Genomic DNA, 24,427 nt, shown 5'->3' with positions numbered 1-24,427 from the left:
ACGTAGGGTTAACGCCATGTGCCTGAAGCCCAATATACAACAAATGCAAGGACCATTGGGGTCCGACAGCCGAGTAGGTGACAACATTTAACGTGGGGGGAATGACCCGTTAAGGGAATGAAGATGACCTTTGCCCATAGGCTTTGTTAGGTCACATGGGGGAGCTGTAAGGCCTACCGGGTCCTGGGTAAAATCTCCCACGATTTTGGCTTGGACGTTGGCGTTGCTGGAGATGCTGCACAAGATCTTCGCGCTTTCGAAAGCCAATTCTGGATTCCCGGAGCCGTGGTACAAATACCTGCGGAACCGGAGGAGTGATATCTGGTGAACCCCAATGGCTGAATTTACCCAAACCTCTCGTGGATTCGGGAAGGACGGAGGAACTGACCTGGCGATGTTGACCACGTGATCGGCCTTCTTGGATCGCGGGTTGATGCCCTGCAGTAACTGCTCCAGGGGGGTGACGATCAGCGAGAGGTGGCTCTTCCGCAGAAGGTCCATGTAGAGGTTCTCCTTCTGCAGCGTCAGGTTGAGGAGCATGAAGCAGCACGTCACCGCCTTCTCCAAATGTTTCTTACCTGGGATGTACAAAATAAACGGGTAACCATTTTTAACCCCATCATGTCAACAGGGACTCCACATCCGCTCCTTAGTGGTGCTCTCCCAGGTCCATCTGCAGTAATCCACTGCCGACGGGTCCCTTTAACATCTCCAAATGTGCCCGGCTCTGTACACGGTACCTGGAAATGGGGCGTAAGTGTCCAGCTGCACGACGCCCTCTTCCAGGAGGCTCAGACACAGCTCCAACATGGGGGACTCGTTCAGTAAGTGATGCATTAAACTGAAGCCGGGCGGCTTGTAAGCGGCCTTCTCCTCCCCTGTGAAGTGCAGATCAGAAATAATTCCCTCAGTAAAATATCATTAAAAAAAACTGATGATAAATTTTTAATAAATCCTCAGTGATCGGCTCCGATCAACCGGAGGGATCTGTGCGAGATTCGCCGCAGCGGCCACTACTGGTGAAATGCAGTACTGCAGGCCAGATAATGTAATAAAGGCGCCGTCTGCTCACCCTGCATCTCCACGTACTGCTCCACAAAGTCGTCGGGTTGCGGCTCATAATCTCTCAGGAGTTTGTAGAAGACGTCGAGGACCGCCTCGGCCACTTCCCACTGTCGGGATGTTATAAAAGAGGATGGTGACACAAAGGGTTAAGTATGAGCAGCGGTTGGATCTATAGGGTCCTACCTTCTCTGCCGCTCTCCTGTAAGCTCTGGTGCGGAAGCGGAGGAAGACGGTGTCGCGGAGGAACTGCAAGTACGGCTCAAATCCGGGGGCTCTTAATCCGGCCCCGAGGTTGGCCGGAAAATAGCTCTCCACCAATGTGCCGATGAGGCCGCAGAAGGCTCTGGTGAGCGGGTATTCCTCCGCCCGGGACTCGATTTCATTCAGCTCCACCTTAGAAACAAAGAAAAAGGTATCGCTTTACGGCACTGCTGCAAAATCTCGACTTAAAGGGATATGGTCAAGGAACAGGATTAGGAAAGGGGACAACTCCAGGAAATGGGACTACCTCTATTCCAGCCGCCTGCCTCTGTCCGGTGGGTCTGACGGTTTGTAAAATCTGCAGAAAAAGATGGATTATTTGTGAAATAAGAGAAAGGTGATAATAGAAGGGGCCGAAGGATCAGTGCACCTGAGTGTGCTCCAGGGACTGCCAGAGGGAGGCCGCCACCTCCGGAGACTTCCCGAAAGCCGTCAGCACCTTCAGCAGCTCCGCCTTCAGGGCTGGAGGAATACTGCACTGCAGGAGCCCCAGGATCACGATGACCGGCGTCCACTGCACGTGTTCACACAGGGCCAGACGGGCACTCTCACTCTGCACAGGAAGACATGAGGCTGGAGTCACATGTCCTGCATTAAACTGCAGAGCTGCACTCACTATTCTGCTGCTGAACTCACTGTATACATACATGAATTCTGTATTACACTGCAGAGCTGCGCTCACTATTCTGCTGGTGCAATCATTGTGTACATACATTACATTACTGATCCTGAGCTACATCCTGTATTATACTCCAGAGCTGCATTCACTATTCTGCTGGTGCAGTCACTGTATACATACATTACATTACTGATCCTGAGATACCTCCTGTATTATACTCCAGAGCTGCACTCACTATTCTGCTGGTGCAATCACTGTGTACATACATTACTGATCCTGAGTTACATCCTGTATTATACCCCAGAGCTGCACTCACTATTCTGCTGGTGGAGTCACTGTGTACATACATTACATTACTGATCCTGAGCTACATCCTGTATTATACCCCAGAGCTGCACTCACTATTCTGCTGGTGCAGTCACTGTGTACATACATTACATTACTGATCCTGAGTTACATCCTGTATTATACCCCAGAGCTGCACTCACTATTCTGCTGGTGCAGTCACTGTGTACATACATTACATTACTGATCCTGAGCTACATCCTGTATTATACCCCAGAGCTGCACTCACTATTCTGCTGGTGCAGTCACTGTGTACATACATTACATTACTGATCCTGAGCTATATCCTGTATTATATCCCAGAGCTGCACTCACATTACATGACTGATCCTGAGTTACCTCCTGTATTATACCCCAGAGCTGCACTCACTATTCTGCTGGTGCAGTCACTGTGTACATACATTACATTACTGATCCTGAGTTACATCCTGTATTATACTCCAGAGCTGCACTCACTATTCTGCTGGTGCAGTCACTGTGTACATACATTACATTACTGATCCTGAGTTACATCCTGTATTATACCCCAGAGCTGCACTCACTATTCTGCTGGTGCAGTCACTGTGTACATACATTACATGACTGATCCTGAGTTACATCCTGTATTATACCCCAGAGCTGCACTCACGATTCTGCTGCTTTCCACGTCTTACCCATTCTATGACTGTGGTGGTGAGCTGCAGGAATGCCACGAGTCCGTCCATCTCCCGCTGGGTGATGCCCCTCAGTGGCAGGGGACGATGGTGGATGAGGTCGGTGCTCGGTATGTCCCTCCGCAGGTGCTCGTGGTACAGCATCAGCGAGTGGAAGAAGTGATCCCAGGACACGGGGCTGCCGGACTGCAGGTTCTCTACTGAGATATAGAAAATTAGGATCTGGTGATGGCGAGAATTTAATATGCAGGAAAAGTGCCGATCTAAGGTCACATGTCCGACAGATAACCCCCCAGGGGGGATGCTGGCTGACACACACTGCCCCCGCAGGAGGAATGCAGCATTACATGTCAGGTCCTCCAGAGCAGAAGTCACTTTTTATTGAGGGTCTCCGCCCCGGCTAATAGACCGGGGTAGGGCGTATGGACGGGGGGGAACACCATCCCTCTTACAGTCAGATTTTCGGACCGTGGACTTACCATGGCTGCTGCCATTGGCTTTGAGGAAGCTGAAGCAGTAATGGGCGCACTGCGGTCCGTCAGTCAGACCCCGCAGCATCTTCAGGTAAGGAATGTACAGGGTGGGCGGCAGCAGGTCGCTCATCTGTCTCACAAACTTGGACAACAAAACCTGAAACATGAGGATGGGAAACCGATAAATGCACAGAATACACAGGTCTGATCATCCCCGGGACAGGGCACCCCCCACATATCAATATCTGAACACCCCTGTCCATTAGCAGCACTTATTGGGGGGTGTCAGACCATTGGGACTCCTACTGATCCCAGGTGAACTGGGTCAAAAAGTCCCAAAAATTCCAACCGATTCTGACTCTTTTTCCACCCATGGGGAAGAAATATGAGCCCATTCACCTGCACAGAGCAACCGAAAAGGCTGCCGGCGAGGGGGCACTCCTTTACCTGGCGCTGCGGAGGCCTCTGGTGAGCAACTCCAAGGTAGGAGCCCATCATTGTGGTGCTCTGGAGGGGTTCGGTCGGGCACCAAAACTCCAGCGCCAGCTCCAGATGGAAGGAGTCCTTCTTGTAGAGCTCGCCGATCTAAGCACAACCAAAGGTAAAGAAAAGCTAAAAGTAGCAAAAACAGCGGCAAAGCATGGATAAAACAGCGGCACAGCATTGATAAAACAGCGGCACAGCACGGATAACAGCGGCACAGCACGGATAACACAGCGGCACAGCATTGATAAAACAGCGGCACAGCATGGATAACAGCGGCACAGCACGGATAACACAGCGGCACAGCACGGATAACAGCGGCACAGCACGGATAACACAGCGGCATAGCACGGATAACACAGCGGCACAGCACGGATAACAGCGGCACAGCACGGATAACAGCGGCATAGCACGGATAACACAGCGGCATAGCACGGATAACACAGCGGCAGAGCACGGATCACACAGCGGCACAGCATAGATCACACAGCGGCACAGCATAGATCACACAGCGGCACAGCACGGATAAAACAGCGGCACAGCATGGATAAAACAGCGGCACAGTATGGATAACACAGCGGCACAGCATGGATCACACAGCGGCACAGCACGGATAACAGCAGCACAGCATAGATCACACAGCGGCACAGCACGGATAACAGCGGCACAGCATGGATCACACAGCGGCACAGCATGGATCACACAGCGGCACAGCATGGATCACACAGCGGCACAGCATGGATCACACAGCGGCACAGCATGGATCACACAGCGGCACAGCATGGATCACACAGCGGCACAGCATGGATCACACAGCGGCACAGCATGGATCACACAGCGGCACAGCATGGATCACACAGCAGCACAGCATGGATCACACAGCGGCACAGCACGGATAACAGCAGCACAGCACGGATAACAGCAGCACAGCACGGATAACAGCAGCACAGTATGGATAACAGCAGCACAGCATGGATCACACAGCAGCACAGCACGGATAACAGCAGCACAGCATTGATAACAGCAGCACAGCATGGATAACAGCAGCAACATAAAACTCAGACGTGGTCTTACCAGCAGCATGAGGTGCTCCAGATCCCGACGCAGCGAGGACGGCGGCTCGCTCCCCATCTGCAGGCTCATATGGATCAGACGGGCGTCCTCCTCAGCTCGGTTTCGTAGCTGCTTCACCTTTGAGAACAGTAGAAAGAGCCCTGTAATGGTGAAACCACCAAGACCCCACTGATCTGTAACCTCTGTTCATCCAGGTTGCAATATTAACCTTTTTGCTATGCGTTTTTCCTTTTTTAGTATGGAGTGATACGGATTGCACATTAACCGGTCTAAAAATTATCCCCTGCGCAGAGCATAAGCGATACATTTTTTTGTTTACATTTCTAAAATCAAACATCCAGGTCGCACGATCGCAGGAGGCGTTTAACCCCTTTGCGATAAGTTTTTCAATTTTTGTACGGAGTACCAGGGAACGAAATTTTACCTGTCTAAAAATTATCACCTACGCAAAGGATGTGATTTTTTTTTTTTTTTTTTAACCTGGGCAGAAATCAAACAATGAACCAACCTTCATTGGCATACGGGTGAGGAAATCAGTGACCAGGGTGTGAATCCTGCGGATGAAGAATTCCTCCTGGGGAAAGAGCTCAGCGGCCACCACAGCATCTGTGAGGAAGAGGAAAGCATTGCCGCCGATGGCCATCTCCGCCAGGGCTTCATCTGCCTCTGTGAACTCCGCCAACGCTGAGAAAAGACGGAAAGGTGGCATTAATACAAAACAAAAAATATGCAGGGCAAAATAAAAAGATGAATCAAGGCATCGACCCCACACCTGTAACATCAGCGAGCTGAGATACACCACGAAGGGCAAGCGCCCAGGCCAGCCGCACCGTGGCCTGCAGACCCGATAACTTCCACGGCTGGGGGTCCTGCAGCCTCTGGTGAATGGAAGCCACATACTGCTTTTCAGTCAAAAGAGGCGTCTGCTGCATTAATTCTGGAATATAGGAAATAAAAGGATCTATTAATATAAGAATATGCAGGAATTATGCAACTGGATCTAATGCAACTGTTAAAATATTGTGTGCCTCCTGTCACCACTAGGGGGAGCTCCCTGTATACAGAGATACATAAGATCCTGTCTGCAGTCACCACTAGGGGGAGCTCCCTGTATACAGAGATACATGATAAGATCCTGTCTGCAGCCACCACTAGGGGGAACTCCCTGTATACAGAGATACATGATAAGATCCTGTCTGCAGCCACCACTAGGGGGAGCTCCCTGTATACAGAGATACATGATAAGATCCTGTCTGCAGCCACCACTAGGGGGAGCTCCCTGTATACAGAGATACATGATAAGATCCTGTCTGCAGCCTCCACTAGGGGGAGCTCCCTGTATACAGAGATACATGATAAGACCCTGTCTGCAGCCACCACTAGGGGGAGCTCCCTGTATACAGAGATACATGATAAGATCCTGTCTGCAGTTACCACTAGGGGGAGCTCCCTGTATACAGAGATACATGATAAGATCCTGTCTGCAGCCACCACTAGGGGGAGCTCCCTGTATACAGAGATACATGATAAGATCCTGTCTGCAGCCACCACTAGGGGGAGCTCCCTGTATACAGAGATACATGATAAGATCCTGTCTGCAGCCACCACTAGGGGGAACTCCCTGTATACAGAGATACATGATAAGATCCTGTCTGCAGCCACCACTAGGGGGAGCTCCCTGTATACAGAGATACATGATAAGATCCTGTCTGCAGCCTCCACTAGGGGGAGCTCCCTGTATACAGAGATACATGATAAGACCCTGTCTGCAGCCACCACTAGGGGGAGCTCCCTGTATACAGAGATACATGATAAGATCCTGTCTGCAGCCACCACTAGGGGGAACTCCCTGTATACAGAGATACATGATAAGATCCTGTCTGCAGCCACCACTAGGGGGAGCTCCCTGTATACAGAGATACATGATAAGATCCTGTCTGCAGCCACCACTAGGGGGAACTCCCTGTATACAGAGATACATGATAAGATCCTGTCTGCAGCCACCACTAGGGGGAGCTCCCTGTATACAGAGATACATGATGTGAAGGATTACCCCTTCCTACCACGTCACCAATCCGTGACGTCACTACACAGGCACAGCTCTCCGGCGCCCCCTTTGTCTCTCAGGCCAGTAAAGGGACTGCACCTAGAGCAAATGGCCGCCGGGGAGACTGCCCTGTTACCCACCCTGGGTATTCTAAGATTCGCAATCAGAGTAAAAGGATCAGCCCAAAATTAATTTATGATTTAATTGCCTTAAGGGCGCACTAGATAATTACAAGAAATATACAATCACAATATATCAAGAGTTACAGTCAGAGTACAATATAACAACAATAATACAAGGCTTAAAGGTATAAAGCTGGAGGTCAATTTACCAGGTCGAAGGTCGCTTGTGGAAGCCGGGGGGCATAGCATTCCGCAGGTCCAAAAACTTAGTTGCCGGGCAGCCCCCAGAAAGCATGTGCTTGCTCCCCCCTGGCTGGCATACCCTGTTCCTTAAGATGTCATCATCATCATCTTCTTCTGTGGAGTGAGACCCTCCCAGTGACCTCAGCTTCTTCTTGTACCTGGCTGAGCCCCCCTGCCTGCAGCTGGGTGGGCTTAGCAATCTCCACCCCCTCTGTCTCCCTGCAAGATTTATTCCAATATCTAATAAATGGGATAACTTCTCTCAGGATGATCGGATCAGCACACGGGCAGTACCAGCGCCTGTGGTTTGTTCTGCCGGTCGTACTGGGATCAAACCTGGACCCATTCGGTCCCTGTGGGAGGCTGATCCCTATATCTCGGGTTTCAGACCTCCCACCGCCACGGGAATCGCACTATTAGATGCACCATTTATTTAGGGTAAGGAGAATATTTTTTATGAGCCTGTACCTCGGACGATGCGTCCATAATTCACAATTCCATGTTGGAGACGGTTTGGCTGGGCTGCCATAATAGATGTGTATCCAGTGGCCACTTGGCATGCGTGTTTTAATTAAGCCCCCAAGCATTTCCAAGCCCCCTGGTGGCGTGGTTTCCTCATGGGGCTTTGAACTACCGTCTACAGTTTACCCTGAGCTCAGCCCGTTAGCATACTAATAGGAACTCTATTCATTAGCAAAGGTGGGGGTCCAGGAGCACTCCTGTGTCCAGGAGACAAAATGGAGTCACGCCAATCTGATAGCATGCCTGTTCCAAGATGGCGGCTGTTCCCTCATCACACCTCCCTGCTTTAGAGGGCGCTAGGGGGCATCACATTCCTGTGTTCCCCCATGCGCCCTTCCACACCTTCTCCTTGCCGGGACAACCCATCAGCATTACCATGGTCTCTGCCACTTCTGTGGCGGATGCTGAAGTGATACTGCTGGAGAGCCAGGCTCCAGCGTAGCAACCTCCCATTCGTCCCAGAGACCGAGTGTAACCAGCTGAGGGGGTTGTGGTCTGTTTCCACGGTGAAGTGGCGTCCGTACAAGTATGGCTGCAGACGTTGCAGGGCCCATACAATTGCCAGACATTCCTTCTCCATCGTGGAATAGGCCACTTCCCTCGGCAGGAGCTTCCGGCTCAGGTACAAAACGGGGTGTTCATGTCCCGTAGTGTCGACCTGGCTGAGCACAGCACCGAGGCCAAAGTCACTGGCGTCGGTCTGTACTACGAACGGCCGCGTGAAGTCGGCTGCCTGTAGTACAGGAGAGCTAGACAAGGCGGTTTTGAGCGCCTGGAAAGCTGTCTCGCAGGCGACTGTCCAGTCGACTGCGACGGGCAGCTTCTTCTTGGTGAGGTCCGTCAGGGGCTTGGCCAGGGTGCTATAGTGTGGAACAAACCTCCTATAGTACCCGGCCGTCCCCAAGAAGGACATCACCTGCTTCTTGGTCCTGGGGGAGGGCCAGGAGGTGATGGCATCCACCTTCCCGGGCTCTGGCTTCAGAGCTCCCCCACCTACCCGGTGTCCCAGGTACTGGACCTCACTCATACCCAGCTGGCACTTTTCCGGCTTAATGGTCAACCCTGCCCTCTGGATCCTCCCCAACACCTGCGCCAGGTGCTGTAGGTGATCTTCCCAGGTGGGACTGAAGATGGCAATGTCATCCAGGTACGCAGTCGCATACCCTTCCAGACCCTTGAGCAGCGTGTTGACCATCCGCTGAAAAGTGGCAGGGGCATTCTTCATGCCGAAGGGCATCACCGTGGACTCGTACAGTCCAAATGGGGTGATAAAGGCAGAGCGTTCCCGTGCCTTAGGGGTCAGGGGAATCTGCCAATATCCCCTGCTCAGATCCATGATGGTCAGGTACTTGGCCCCGGCCAGCTGATCGAGCAGGTCATCGATGCGCGGCATTGGGTACGCATCGGTGACCGTCACAGCGTTGAGCCCCCGGTAGTCCACGCAGAACCGCGTAGTCCGGTCCTTTTTAGGGACGAGGACTACCGGCGAAGCCCACGCGCTGTTGGATGCTTGGATCACCCCCAGCTTCAGCATCTCGTCTATCTCTTGGCGCATGTGCTGCTGCACCTCGAGAGAGACCCGATATGCTGAACGCCGGATCGGGGGGTGATTGCCGGTGTCCACATCGTGGACGGCTGCCTCAGTCCTTCCGGGCAGGCTGCTAAACAGCTCCCGAAAGGGGTGTAGGGTGACCCCCAGCTGGGAACGTTGGTCCTCCGAAAGCTGGTGGCCAACCTCCACATCCTCGATGGATCCACCCGCCTTGACTTGGGTAAGCAGATCCAGGAGGGTTTCTACCTCCCCTTCCTCCGGGAGGTTGCACACTGGGTGGGCACAAGCCTCCCGCTCATGATGTGCTTTCATCATGTTCACGTGGAAGGCCTTCCTCCTTCCACGGGCGTGGTCCAGGGTGACCAGATAGGTGACGGCGTTGAGCTGCTGGTGCACGAGGTATGGACCCTCCCAGGCTGCCTGAAGCTTGTTTTGTGGGACGGGGACCAGTACCCACACCTTTTGACCCACCTGGTAGGTCCTCTCACAAGCATTCTGGTCGTACCACCGCTTCTGGTCAGCTTGGGCCTGGGCCATATTGTCATGCACCAGCTGCGTCAAGGCCGTCATTCTGTCCCGGAAGCGCACAACATACTCAATGGCCGACACTCCAGGGGTGGCCAAATCTCCTTCCCACGCTTCCTTCACCAGAGCAAGGGGCCCCCGTACACGTCGCCCATACAGGAGCTCAAAGGGGGAGAACCCCGTTGAGGCCTGTGGAACCTCCCGGTAGGCAAATAGAAGGTGTGGGAGATACCGCTCCCAATCTCTCCCGTGGGAGTCGACCAACATCTTAAGCATCTGCTTTAAGGTGCCGTTGAACCGCTCACACAGGCCATTGGTCTGTGGGTGATACGGGCTGGCTACCAGATGTTGCACCTGGATCTGCTTACAGAGAGACTCCATCAGCTGGGACATGAACTGGGTCCCTCGGTCGGTGAGCATTTCCTGGGGAAACCCCACTCTGGAGAAGATCTCCAGTAAGGCAGTGGCCACTTTGTCAGCCCGCTCCGCTGCCTCACGGCGTTCTGCACGCTCGGCCTCCGCTGCTTTCTCTGCAGCTGCCATGAGTCTCATATAGGCGTCTTCATTACCCGCCTCGAGACGTGCTACTGCCGCTGCAACAAGGGCCGCTGATGTGGACAGGCTGGGGCGGGTAGGTGGTGGGTAGTCCCTTGCCGGACTAAGCACGGGTGGCTGGCTCCTTGGGGAGTCTGGGCTGAGCTCCCCCTCGCCTGGAACAGTACCGTCCACCACCACCTCCTCATAAGCCATAGCACTGGCCTGCGCCCTCACTGCACTCCTGGTGCCCTCCGCCATCTTTGAAACCTCTGGTTACTGACACAGCTGTACCCCTGACCTTGCACACAACTTATTATATCTACACTCTGACCGTCTAGTGCTGGGCTGACCTTAAGACCCCAGCAGTGAAAGTTACCACTGGTAGTCTTTAGTGTCTGGGAGTAGGGGTCCCACGCACACTATTACTCTGATCCCACGTACGCTGCCACCACTGTGAAGGATTACCCCTTCCTACCACGTCACCAATCCGTGACGTCACTACACAGGCACAGCTCTCCGGCGCCCCCTTTGTCTCTCAGGCCAGTAAAGGGACTGCACCTAGAGCAAATGGCCGCCGGGGAGACTGCCCTGTTACCCACCCTGGGTATTCTAAGATTCGCAATCAGAGTAAAAGGATCAGCCCAAAATTAATTTATGATTTAATTGCCTTAAGGGCGCACTAGATAATTACAAGAAATATACAATCACAATATATCAAGAGTTACAGTCAGAGTACAATATAACAACAATAATACAAGGCTTAAAGGTATAAAGCTGGAGGTCAATTTACCAGGTCGAAGGTCGCTTGTGGAAGCCGGGGGGCATAGCATTCCGCAGGTCCAAAAACTTAGTTGCCGGGCAGCCCCCAGAAAGCATGTGCTTGCTCCCCTCTGGCTGGCATACCCTGTTCCTTAAGATGTCATCATCATCATCTTCTTCTGTGGAGTGAGACCCTCCCAGTGACCTCAGCTTCTTCTTGTACCTGGCTGAGCCCCCCTGCCTGCAGCTGGGTGGGCTTAGCAATCTCCACCCCCTCTGTCTCCCTGCAAGATTTATTCCAATATCTAATAAATGGGATAACTTCTCTCAGGATGATCGGATCAGCACACGGGCAGTACCAGCGCCTGTGGTTTGTTCTGCCGGTCGTACTGGGATCAAACCTGGACCCATTCGGTCCCTGTGGGAGGCTGATCCCTATATCTCGGGTTTCAGACCTCCCACCGCCACGGGAATCGCACTATTAGATGCACCATTTATTTAGGGTAAGGAGAATATTTTTTATGAGCCTGTACCTCGGACGATGCGTCCATAATTCACAATTCCATGTTGGAGACGGTTTGGCTGGGCTGCCATAATAGATGTGTATCCAGTGGCCACTTGGCATGCGTGTTTTAATTAAGCCCCCAAGCATTTCCAAGCCCCCTGGTGGCGTGGTTTCCTCATGGGGCTTTGAACTACCGTCTACAGTTTACCCTGAGCTCAGCCCGTTAGCATACTAATAGGAACTCTATTCATTAGCAAAGGTGGGGGTCCAGGAGCACTCCTGTGTCCAGGAGACAAAATGGAGTCACGCCAATCTGATAGCATGCCTGTTCCAAGATGGCGGCTGTTCCCTCATCACACATGATAAGATCCTGTCTGCAGCCACCACTAGGGGGAGCTCCCTGTATACAGAGACACATGATAAGATCCTGTCTGCAGTCACCACTAGGGGGAGCTCCCTGTATACAGAGATACATGATAAGATCCTGTCTGCAGCCACCACTAGGGGGAGCTCCCTGTATACAGAGATACATGATAAGATCCTGTCTGCAGCCACCACTAGGGGGAGCTCCCTGTATACAGAGATACATGATAAGATCCTGTCTGCAGCCACCACTAGGGGGAGCTCCCTGTATACAGAGATACATGATAAGATCCTGTCTGCAGCCACCACTAGGGGGAGCTCCCTGTATACAGAGACACATGATAAGATCCTGTCTGCAGCCACCACTAGGGGGAGCTCCCTGTATACAGAGATACATGATAAGATCCTGTCTGCAGCCACCACTAGGGGGAGCTCTCTGTATACAGAGATACATGATAAGATCCTGTCTGCAGCCACCACTAGGGGGAGCTCCCTGTATACAGAGATACATGATAAGGTCCTGTCTGCAGTCACCACTAGGGGGAGCTCCCTGTATACAGAGATACACGACCTACCGTCTCTGTCCTCTGTCCCCTGCTCCAAAAAGCTCACATCAAAGCAGTAGAGGAGCGCCATGAGCAGGAAGAGGTTGACGCTGTCCAGGGTGCCGTCCGCCTCCACGGACACTTTCTCCAGGTGTGCGATCAGTAGCAGCGTGTCGTCCTTGCCCAGCGGGGTCTGACAGGCCCAGGAGAAGAGACTTTCTGCAAGTGACTGGCGACTTTCCTTAATAAGATCTGAGACCTGCGAGGGGTAACAGTGATTACTGGGGGGGAGACAAAGCCGACCGGGGTCTACTACAGTCCGGCATCTCAGCGGCACGGCCAGACCCCTGCGATCCTCCTCCCCTTCTGGATGGCAGGACCATGATGGCAGCGAGGATCGGACCCCCCAATGGCGGCACTGCCCCTGCCTTCCTACCTCCTTGCGGTGCTTCTCGTTGCCCAGACCGCGCTCCTTCTGCAGCTTGTCGAATTCATTGTTCACGTCGATCTGGGACAGCAGGGTGAGGATCTTCTGGGTGAGGCCGCTGTCCATCAGGTCGTCGGTGAAACGTGTCGTCATGGCCTCCACCTCCGGGCTGAGTGGGAGAAAAGACCCCATGAACACCCCACAGTACAGGCTGCAGGGCTGAGATCGCCCCGGCTCACACTAACACCACGGCTTGGGCTTATTTTCTTATACAGCATTTTAAATGCTGCAGTTTGTGCTCCAGAGCTGCTCTTCCAAAAGCAACTATGGGAGGAAGCACTGACCGCTGTCACTTTTTTTAGGGGAAGGAACCTCCATCCTCCTCCTCATGCCCAGATAGGACAAAACGGACAGAGACGGGTCACCCTGATGGGAGAAAGGTCTACCCCAAAAAAAGTGCCCACCCCTTTAAGTAATCACATGACGCTGGCGCCCATACCTGAGGTCCATGGTGAAGGTCTTGCCCTTCCGGGACTGGATGAGGGTGCACAAGGAGTTGGCGATACATCGCTTCCCGTCCCAGTACAAGAGCACGGCGACCAGACCCCGCGTGAGACCGGGGAAGTGGGGCTGCTGGTGCTCCCCTGAAATGTAAGGCGGCCGGTCAGTAAGACGTCCACAGAATCAGGGGGTCCCCAGAAGCCCCCCGTCCTGCCAGAGGAGTCCGACACAAAACGTACAGATGGCGGGAAAGAGACCGGAGGTTTCATCTCACTGTAACAAAACCGCAGCTGCGAGAAGACAGTGCCCCGAAATCACCTGCGAGCAGAAGCTCCACCGCGGCCACCTCCCCGATACCGAACAGGTCGCTCAGGATGAAGGTCTCCTTAATGAGAGACTCGGGCAGGAGGCGGGTACCCTGCTGCCCCTTCATGGCGATGCCCTCAGTGCCGGCCTTCTGGATCTTCTCATGTTGCTGGGGATTCTTGGCCTAAAGGGAGAAAAGGGAGAAAAATGAGCGCAGCTCTGGAGGAAAATACACGATCAGTAAAGTATGTACACAGTGACTGCACCAGCAGAATAGTGAGTGCAGCTCTGGAGTATAATGCAGGGTGTAACTCAGGATCAGTAATGTAATGTATGTACACAGTGACTGCACCAGCAGAATAGTGACTGCAGCTCTGGAGTATAATACAGGACGTAACTCAGGATCAGTAATGTAATGTATGTACACAGTGACTGCACCAGCAGAATAGTGAGTGCAGCTCTGGAGTATAATACAGGATGTAACTCAGGATCATTAATGTAATGTATGTACACAGTGACTGCACCAGCAGAATAGTAAGTGCAGCTCTGGAGTATAATACAGGACGTAACTCAGGATCAGTAATGTAATGTATGTACACAGTGACTGCACCAGCAGAATAGTAAGTGCAGCTCTGGAGTATAATACAGGACGTAACTCAGGATCAGTAATGTAATGTATGTACACAGTGACTCCACCAGCAGAATTGTGAGTGCAGCTCTGGAGTATAATACAGGAGGTAACTCAGGATCAGTAATGTATGTACACAGTGACTGCACCAGCAGAATAGTGAGTGCAGCTCTGGGGTATAATACAGAATGTAACTCAGGATCAGTAATGTAATGTATGTACACAGTGACTGCACCAGCAGAATAGTGAGTTCAGCTCTTGGGTATAATACAGGATGTAACTCAGGATCAGTAATGTAATGTATGTACATAGTGACTGCACCAGCAGAATAGTGAGTGCAGCTCTGGGGTATAATACAGAATGTAACTCAGGATCAGTAATGTAATGTATGTACACAGTGACTGCACCAGCAGAATAGTGAGTTCAGCTCTGGGGTATAATACAGGATGTAACACAGGATCAGTAATGTAATGTATGTACACAGTGACTGCACCAGCAGAATAGTGAATGCAGCTCTGGAGTATAATACAGGATGGAACTCAGGATCAGTAATGTAATGTATGTACACAGTGACTGCACCAGCAGAATAGTGAGTGCAGCTCTGGGGTATATTACAGGATGTAACTCAGGATCAGTAATGTAATGTATGTACACAGTGACTGCACCAGCAGAATAGTGAGTGCAGCTCTGGAGTATAATACAGGAGGCAACTCAGGATCAGTAATGTAATGTATGTACACAGTGACTGTACCAGCAGAATTATGAGCGCAGCTCTGGAGTATAATACAGGAGGTAACTCAGGATCAGTAATGTAATGTATGTACACAGGGACTGCACCAGCAGAATAGTGAGTGCAGCTCTGGGGTATAATACAGGATGTAACTCAGGATCAGTAATGTAATGTATGTACACAGTGACTGCACCAGCAGAATAGTGAGTGCAGCTCTGGGGTATAATACAGGATGTATCTCAGGATCAGTAATGTAATGTGTGTACACAGTGACTGCACCAGCAGAATAGTGAGTGCAGCTCTGGGGTATAATACAGGAGGTAACTCAGGATCAGTAATGTATGTACACAGTGACTGCACCAACAGAATAGTGAGTGCAGCTCTGGGGTATAATACAGGGTGTAACTCAGGATCAGTAATGTAATGTATGTACACAGTGACTGCACCAGCAGAATAGTGAGTGCAGCTCTGGAGTATAATACAGGAGGTAACTCAGGATCAGTAATGTAATGTATGTACACAGTGACTGCACCAGCAGAATAGTGAGTGCAGCTCTGGGGTATAATACAGGATGTAACTCAGGATCAGTAATGTATGTACACAGTGACTACACCAGCAGAATAGTGAGTGCAGCTCTGGAGTATAATACAGGATGTAACTCAGGATCAGTAATGTAATGTATGTACACAGTGACTGCACCAGCAGAATAGTGAGTGCAGCTCTGGAGTATAATACAGGAGGTAACTCAGGATCAGTAATGTAATGTATGTACACAGTGACTGCACCAGCAGAATAGTGAGTGCAGCTCTGGGGTATAATACAGGATGTAACTCAGGATCAGTAATGTAATGTATGTACACAGTGACTGCACCAGCAGAATAGTGAGTGCAGCTCTGGAGTATAATACAGGAGGTAACTCAGGATCAGTAATGTAATGTATGTACACAGTGACTGCACCAGCAGAATAGTGAGTGCAGCTCTGGGGTATAATACAGGATGTAACTCAGGATCAGTAATGTATGTACACAGTGACTACACCAGCAGAATAGTGAGTGCAGCTCTGGAGTATAATACAGGATGTAACTCAGGATCAGTAATGTATGTACACAGTGACTACACCAGCAGAATAGTGAGTGCAGCTCTGGAGTATAATACAGGATGTAACTCAGGATCAGTAATGTAATGTATGTACACAGTGACTGCACCAGCAGAATAGTGAGTGCAGCTCTGGAGTATAATACAGGAGGTAACTCAGGATCAGTAATGTAATGTATGTACACAGTGACTGCACCAGCAGAATAGTGAGTGCAGCTCTGGAGTATAATACAGGATGTAACTCAGGATCAGTAATGTAATGTATGTACACAGTGACAGCAGAATAGTGAGTGCAGCTCTGGAGTATAATACAGGATGTAACTCAGGATCAGTAATGTAATGTATGTACACGGTGACTGCACCAGCAGAATAGTGAGTGCAGCTCTGGAGTATAATACAGGAGGTAACTCAGGATCAGTAATGTAATGTATGTACACAGTGACTGCACCAGCAGAATAGTGAGTGCAGCTCTGGAGTATAATACAGGATGTAACTCAGGATCAGTAATGTATGTACACAGTGACTACACCAGCAGAATAGTGAGTGCAGCTCTGGGGTATAATACAGGATGTAACTCAGGATCAGTAATGTAATGTATGTACACAGTGACTGCACCAGCAGAATAGTGAGTGCAGCTCTGGAGTATAATACAGGATGTAACTCAGGATCAGTAATGTATGTACACAGTGACTGCACCAGCAGAATAGTGAGTGCAGCTCTGGAGTGCAATGCAGACCGCACTGAGACTTACCGGGTTCTTGAACAGGGAGATGAAGTCCGGCTTGTGCTTCTTTAGCAGCAGGTCCAGGACGTGCGCGGCCTCCGGTTGCCTTTTGAGCAGCGCGTTCTCCACCGCCGTCCAGATGTTCTTGTACGGACCCCACAGACTGGCGCCTGGAACCGATGAGAAATCGTACGTTATCATTTATACACCACGGATCCACAACACTACAGGGCAGCCTGGGAGTTGTTGTACGCCACGAGGATCAATTGGATAGGATGGGAAACCCCTTTACGTCTCTCCTACCATTGTCCGTGTACGCAGCTCCTATGCAGAGGTATGTGTCATTACCCTGCAGAGCTGCACTCACTGTTCTGCCGCTGTGGTCACCACGTGAGTCTCCTGGAGTTAGGACCCCATATCTCATACACATCCGGGGTCACCGGGTCTCTGATAAGAACATCTGTCACGTACACGGACACCGAACAACAAACCAGAACCTTCTTTAACCATTTTACCTGAATTTACCGCCAACGGCGCTGCCATCTTGGGACCGAACTTCTCGGACAGAACCCGCCTGCTCACTTTAGGCTGTCTTCACCAATGCCTGTGCGGACAGCACCACAAATAAAAGTCCAAATTCTAATTAAAATAAAACTTAAACCTCCTTGTCGGAGCTGGACTGTGAGACGATTACCGAATGGAGAGCGATTCTTCGGTTTTGATATGTTATTTAGCGTTTTGTCGCAAAAAGACGGCACGAAAGCGCTTCTGGGAGATGTAGTCCTAGCTGAGGTGTGTCATTTAAAATTTGGACGTGAAAAACTACATTTCCCAGCGGCATTACTTTTTTTTTAAGGCTTCGTTTCCTTTCATCCGACTTTGTAAACACGTGACAGCAGCGCTCTGGATTGTGGGAGATGTAGTCAAAATGACATAGAGTTGTATTTATTCCAGTCTGGCAAAACTACAAGTCCCGTAAGTCATTGCCACAGGTGCTACTATGTAAGCAGAGTTGAGGAGACTGGCTCGTCAGTTCATTTCATGAGGAGAAAGTCGAAATTAATTCTGTGTTGCAATAAGGAGCATTTTCTGTTACGGTAAAGAGGTCTATGAAACTTTGCGCTATGATTGTCGGGATATGTAGTTCTTTTTCGTTACACTGCGGAAGATTCCAGCCTTATAGTTTAGCATTATTAGATAGTATTGTTTGCAAATATGTCGCAGGATTATGCGAACACTCCTGACTGTGCCAGAGCTGGAGAGTGAAGGGAAAGTTCTGCCATACGTCAGCTGCTTCTCCAGTCGAGACTACGATTCCCATCGTGCACTGCGCCGCATGCTTCGGCCTCGTTTTATCGTCTGGAACACATTGCGCGTGCGCATTTCGTTTTCCCCTCCCTCAGCTGCCAGAACTGTGTCCCCCCCCTAATGTAAGATGGTGGCCGTCTGGTGGTGAAGATCCCCGGACAGGAGCAGCCAGGCCCCGGGTATTTCTAGCGTTGTCCCGGAATCAAGTCGGTCACACACGGATCGTATCCGCCGAGCTCCGACAAACTGCCACAGAAGGAGGAGGAGCCGCTGGTCCGCCCCCTAGTGCCCGCCATTACCATCCCAGCAGCACCCAGTGTGAGCGGCCAGGCCGGCGCAGGAGGCGGTGCGAGGTAAGAGGAGCGGGGGGATCCTGTCACGGGCCGCAGCCTCTGTCACGTCCTGTCCGGGCCTGGGAGCGGCCTCCAGACTCCTGTGCACACACATGCGGCCTGTCCCGGAACCGCACCATGTCCACACAGCCGGGAACCGCACCATGTCCACAGCCCGGAACCGCACCATGTCCACAGCCCGGAACCGCACCATGTCCACAGCCCGGCCTGTCCCAGAACCGCACCATGTCCACACAGCCGGGAACCGCACCATGTCCACACAGCCCGGCCTGTCCCGGAACCGCACCATGTCCACAGCCCGGCCTGTCCCGGAACCGCACCATGTCCACAGCCCGGAACCGCACCATGTCCACACAGCCGGGAACCGCACCATGTCCACACAGCCCGGAACCGCACCATGTCCACACAGCCCGGCCTGTCCCGGAACCGCACCATGTCCACAGCCCGGCCTGTCCCGGAACCGCACCATGTCCACACAGCCCGGAACCGCACCATGTCCACACAGCCCGGCCTGTCCCGGAACCGCACCATGTCCACAGCCCGGCCTGTCCCGGAACCGCACCATGTCCACACAGCCCGGCCTGTCCCGGAACCGCACCATGTCCACAGCCCGGCCTGTCCCGGAACCGCACCATGTCCACAGCCCGGAACCGCACCATGTCCACACAGCCCGGAACCGCACCATGTCCACACAGCCGGGAACCGCACCATGTCCACACAGCCCGGAACCGCACCATGTCCACACAGCCCGGCCTGTCCCGCAACCGCACCATGTCCACAGCCCGGCCTGTCCCGGAACCGCACCATGTCCACAGCCCGGAACCGCACCATGTCCACAGCCCGGCCTGTCCCGGAACCGCACCATGTCCACAGCCCGGAACCGCACCATGTCCACACAGCCGGGAACCGCACCATGTCCACAGCCCGGCCTGTCCCGGAACCGCACCATGTCCACACAGCCCGGCCTGTCCCGAAACCGCACCATGTCCACACAGCCGGGAACCGCACCATGTCCACACAGCCCAGAACCGCACCATGTCCACACAGCCCGGCCTGTCCCGGAACCGCACCATGTCCACACAGCCGGGAACCGCACCATGTCCACACAGCCGGGAACCGCACCATGTCCACGCAGCCGGGAACCGCACCATGTCCACGCAGCCGGGAACCGCACCATGTCCACGCAGCCGGGAACCGCACCATGTCCACAGCCCGGCCTGTCCCGGAACCGCACCATGTCCACACAGCCGGGAACCGCACCATGTCCACAGCCCGGCCTGTCCCGGAACCGCACCATGTCCACACAGCCGGGAACCGCACCATGTCCACAGCCCGGCCTGTCCCGGAACCGCACCATGTCCACAGCCCGGCCTGTCCCGGAACCGCACCATGTCCACACAGCCCAGCCTGTCCCGGAACCGCACCATGTCCACACAGCCCGGAACCGCACCATGTCCACACAGCCGGGAACCGCACCATGTCCACAGCCCGGCCTGTCCCGGAACCGCACCATGTCCACACAGCCGGGAACCGCACCATGTCCACACAGCCGGGAACCGCACCATGTCCACACAGCCCAGCCTGTCCCGGAACCGCACCATGTCCACACAGCCCGACCTGTCCCGGAACCGCACCATGTCCACACAGCCCGACCTGTCCCGGAACCGCACCATGTCCACACAGCCCGACCTGTCCCGGAACCGCACCATGTCCACACAGCCGGGAACCGCACCATGTCCACAGCCCGGCCTGTCCCGGAACCGCACCATGTCCACACAGCCGGGAACCGCACCATGTCCACACAGCCGGGAACCGCACCATGTCCACACAGCCCAGCCTGTCCCGGAACCGCACCATGTCCACACAGCCCGACCTGTCCCGGAACCGCACCATGTCCACACAGCCCGACCTGTCCCGGAACCGCACCATGTCCACACAGCCCGGCCTGTCCCGGAACCGCACCATGTCCACAGCCCGGAACCGCACCATGTCCACAGCCCGGCCTGTCCCGGAACCGCACCATGTCCACAGCCCGGAACCGCACCATGTCCACACAGCCGGGAACCGCACCATGTCCACAGCCCGGCCTGTCCCGGAACCGCACCATGTCCACACAGCCCGGCCTGTCCCGAAACCGCACCATGTCCACACAGCCGGGAACCGCACCATGTCCACACAGCCCAGAACCGCACCATGTCCACACAGCCCGGCCTGTCCCGGAACCGCACCATGTCCACACAGCCGGGAACCGCACCATGTCCACACAGCCGGGAACCGCACCATGTCCACACAGCCGGGAACCGCACCATGTCCACACAGCCGGGAACCGCACCATGTCCACGCAGCCGGGAACCGCACCATGTCCACGCAGCCGGGAACCGCACCATGTCCACAGCCCGGCCTGTCCCGGAACCGCACCATGTCCACACAGCCGGGAACCGCACCATGTCCACAGCCCGGCCTGTCCCGGAACCGCACCATGTCCACACAGCCGGGAACCGCACCATGTCCACAGCCCGGCCTGTCCCGGAACCGCACCATGTCCACACAGCCCGGCCTGTCCCGGAACCGCACCATGTCCACACAGCCCAGCCTGTCCCGGAACCGCACCATGTCCACACAGCCCGGAACCGCACCATGTCCACACAGCCGGGAACCGCACCATGTCCACAGCCCGGCCTGTCCCGGAACCGCACCATGTCCACACAGCCGGGAACCGCACCATGTCCACACAGCCGGGAACCGCACCATGTCCACACAGCCCAGCCTGTCCCGGAACCGCACCATGTCCACACAGCCCGACCTGTCCCGGAACCGCACCATGTCCACACAGCCCGACCTGTCCCGGAACCGCACCATGTCCACACAGCCCGACCTGTCCCGGAACCGCACCATGTCCACACAGCCGGGAACCGCACCATGTCCACAGCCCGGCCTGTCCCGGAACCGCACCATGTCCACAGCCCGGCCTGTCCCGGAACCGCACCATGTCCACACAGCCTGGCCTGTCCCGGAACCGCACCATGTCCACACAGCCCGGAACCGCACCATGTCCACACAGCCCGGCCTGTCCCGGAACCGCACCATGTCCACACAGCCCGGAACCGCACCATGTCCACAGCCCGGCCTGTCCCGGAACCGCACCATGTCCACAGCCCGGAACCGCACCATGTCCACACAGCCCGGCCTTGTCCGGAACCGCACCATGTCCACACAGCCCGGAACCGCACCATGTCCACACAGCCGGGAACCGCACCATGTCCACAGCCCGGCCTGTCCCGGAACCGCACCATGTCCACACAGCCGGGAACCGCACCATGTCCACACAGCCGGGAACCGCACCATGTCCACACAGCCCAGCCTGTCCCGGAACCGCACCATGTCCACACAGCCCGACCTGTCCCGGAACCGCACCATGTCCACACAGCCCGGCCTGTCCCGGAACCGCACCATGTCCACACAGCCCGACCTGTCCCGGAACCGCACCATGTCCACACAGCCGGGAACCGCACCATGTCCACAGCCCGGCCTGTCCCGGAACCGCACCATGTCCACAGCCCGGCCTGTCCCGGAACCGCACCATGTCCACACAGCCCGGCCTGTCCCGGAACCGCACCATGTCCACACAGCCCGGAACCGCACCATGTCCACACAGCCCGGAACCGCACCATGTCCACACAGCCCGGAACCGCACCATGTCCACACAGCCCGGCCTGTCCCGGAACCGCACCATGTCCACACAGCCCGGAACCGCACCATGTCCACAGCCCGGCCTGTCCCGGAACCGCACCATGTCCACAGCCCGGAACCGCACCATGTACACAGCCCGGAACCGCACCATGTCCACACAGCCCGGCCTGTCCCGGAACCGCACCATGTCCACAGCCCGGAACCGCACCATGTCCACACAGCCCGGCCTGTCCCGGAACCGCACCATGTCCACACAGCCCGGCCTGTCCCGGAACCGCACCATGTCCACACAGCCGGGAACCGCACAATGTCCACAGCCCGGCCTGTCCCGGAACCGCACCGTGTCCACACAGCCCGGAACCGCACCATGTCCACACAGCCGGGAACCGCACCATGTCCACAGCCCGGCCTGTCCCGGAACCGCACCATGTCCACACAGCCGGGAACCGCACCATGTACACACAGCCCGGCCTCTCCCAGAACCGCACCATGTCCACACAGCCCAGAACCGCACCATGTACACACAGCCCGGAACCGTACCATGTCCACACAGCCGGGAACCGCACCATGTCCACAGCCCGGAACCGCACCATGTCCACACAGCCCGGAACCGCACCATGTCCACACAGCCCGGCCTGTCCCGGAACCGCACCATGTCCACACAGCCGGGAACCGCACCATGTCCACACAGCCCGGCCTGTCCCGGAATCGCACCATGTCCACACAGCCCGGAACCGCACCATGTCCACACAGCCGGGAACCGCGCCATGTCCACAGCCCGGCCTGTCCCGGAACCGCACCATGTCCACACAGCCGGGAACCGCACCATGTACACACAGCCCGGCCTCTCCCAGAACCGCACCATGTACACACAGCCCAGAACCGCACCATGTACACACAGCCTGGAACCGCACCATGTCCACACAGCTGGGAACCGCACCATGTCCACAGCCCGGAACCGCACCATGTCCACACAGCCCGGAACTGCACCATGTCCACACAGCCCGGCCTGTCCCGGAACCGCACCATGTCCACACAGCCGGGAACCGCACCATGTCCACACAGCCCGGCCTGTCCCGGAACCGCACCATGTCCACACAGCCCGGCCTGTCCCGGAACCGCACCATGTCCACACAGCCCGGCCTGTCCCGGAACCGCACCATGTCCACACAGCCCGGCCTGTCCCGGAACCGCACCATGTCCACACAGCCCGGCCTGTCCCGGAACCGCACCATGTCCACAGCCCGGCCTGTCCCGGAACCGCACCATGTCCACAGCCCGGAACCGCACCATGTACACAGCCCGGAACCGCACCATGTCCACACAGCCCGGCCTGTCCCGGAACCGCACCATGTCCACAGCCCGGAACCGCACCATGTCCACACAGCCCGGCCTGTCCCGGAACCGCACCATGTCCACACAGCCCGGCCTGTCCCGGAACCGCCCCATGTCCACACAGCCCGGCCTGTCCCGGAACCGCACCATGTCCACACAGCCCAGAACCGCACCATGTCCACACAGCCCGGAACCGCAACATGTCCACACAGCCCGGCCTGTCCCGGAACCGCACCATGTCCACAGCCCGGAACCGCACCATGTCCACACAGCCCGGCCTCTCCCAGAACCGCACCATGTCCACACAGCCCGGAACCGCACCATGTCCACAGCCCAGAACCGCACCATGTCCACACAGCCGGGAACCGCACCATGTACACACAGCCCGGCCTCTCCCAGAACCGCACCATGTCCACACAGCCGGGAACCGCACCATGTCCACACAGCCGGGAACCGCACCATGTCCACACAGCCGGGAACCGCACCATGTCCACACAGCCGGGAACCGCACCATGTCCACACAGCCCGGCCTCTCCCAGAACCGCACCATGTCCACACAGCCCGGAACCGCACCATGTCCACACAGCCCGGCCTGTCCCGGAACCGCACCATGTTCACACAGCCGGGAACCGCACCA

At 54.9% G+C, this 24,427-nt stretch overlaps 2 protein-coding genes across 10 annotated transcripts in view; one reads left to right on the top strand and one right to left on the bottom strand.

The window, feature by feature from the left end:
* The window catches only part of NUP205 (nucleoporin 205), a 35,777-nt gene extending 18,025 nt beyond the window's left edge, over positions 1–17,752 (bottom strand). The window contains exons 1-19 of one of the 2 annotated variants that reach the window (XM_069763185.1): positions 17,620–17,752; positions 17,132–17,274; positions 13,940–14,111; positions 13,620–13,764; positions 13,130–13,289; positions 12,724–12,952; positions 5,746–5,910; positions 5,482–5,657; positions 4,974–5,090; positions 3,864–4,001; positions 3,423–3,573; positions 2,944–3,143; positions 1,697–1,879; positions 1,574–1,624; positions 1,249–1,458; positions 1,073–1,172; positions 741–878; positions 389–578; positions 178–298 (exon numbers count right to left, since the gene is read on the bottom strand). In XM_069763185.1, the coding sequence (XP_069619286.1) occupies positions 178–298; positions 389–578; positions 741–878; positions 1,073–1,172; positions 1,249–1,458; positions 1,574–1,624; positions 1,697–1,879; positions 2,944–3,143; positions 3,423–3,573; positions 3,864–4,001; positions 4,974–5,090; positions 5,482–5,657; positions 5,746–5,910; positions 12,724–12,952; positions 13,130–13,289; positions 13,620–13,764; positions 13,940–14,111; positions 17,132–17,274; positions 17,620–17,647 (2,817 nt within the window). In that variant the 5' untranslated portion in view covers positions 17,648–17,752. Of the gene's footprint in view, positions 1–177; positions 299–388; positions 579–740; positions 879–1,072; positions 1,173–1,248; positions 1,459–1,573; positions 1,625–1,696; positions 1,880–2,943; positions 3,144–3,422; positions 3,574–3,863; positions 4,002–4,973; positions 5,091–5,481; positions 5,658–5,745; positions 5,911–12,723; positions 12,953–13,129; positions 13,290–13,619; positions 13,765–13,939; positions 14,112–17,131; positions 17,275–17,407; positions 17,502–17,619 lie in introns of those variants that run through there. The other variant, XM_069763186.1, reaches the window with a different exon arrangement.
* A 743-nt stretch (positions 17,753–18,495) lies between these two features.
* CNOT4 (CCR4-NOT transcription complex subunit 4) overlaps positions 18,496–24,427 on the top strand; it is a 71,117-nt gene continuing 65,185 nt past the window's right edge. For 2 of the 8 annotated variants that reach the window (XM_069763181.1, XM_069763179.1), the window contains exon 1: positions 18,532–18,765. The gene's annotated coding sequence lies outside the window, so the exon portion shown is untranslated. Of the gene's footprint in view, positions 18,766–24,427 lie in introns of all 8 variants that reach the window. The other 6 variants (XM_069763183.1, XM_069763176.1, XM_069763180.1 and 3 more) reach the window with 6 other exon arrangements.

Source organism: Ranitomeya imitator, chromosome 4 (assembly GCF_032444005.1).
Source record: "Ranitomeya imitator isolate aRanImi1 chromosome 4, aRanImi1.pri, whole genome shotgun sequence".
Classification (NCBI taxonomy): Eukaryota; Metazoa; Chordata; class Amphibia; order Anura; family Dendrobatidae; genus Ranitomeya; species Ranitomeya imitator.
The sequence above is the reverse complement of the archived record's forward strand: the minus strand, read 5'-3'. Positions and strand labels throughout refer to the sequence as shown.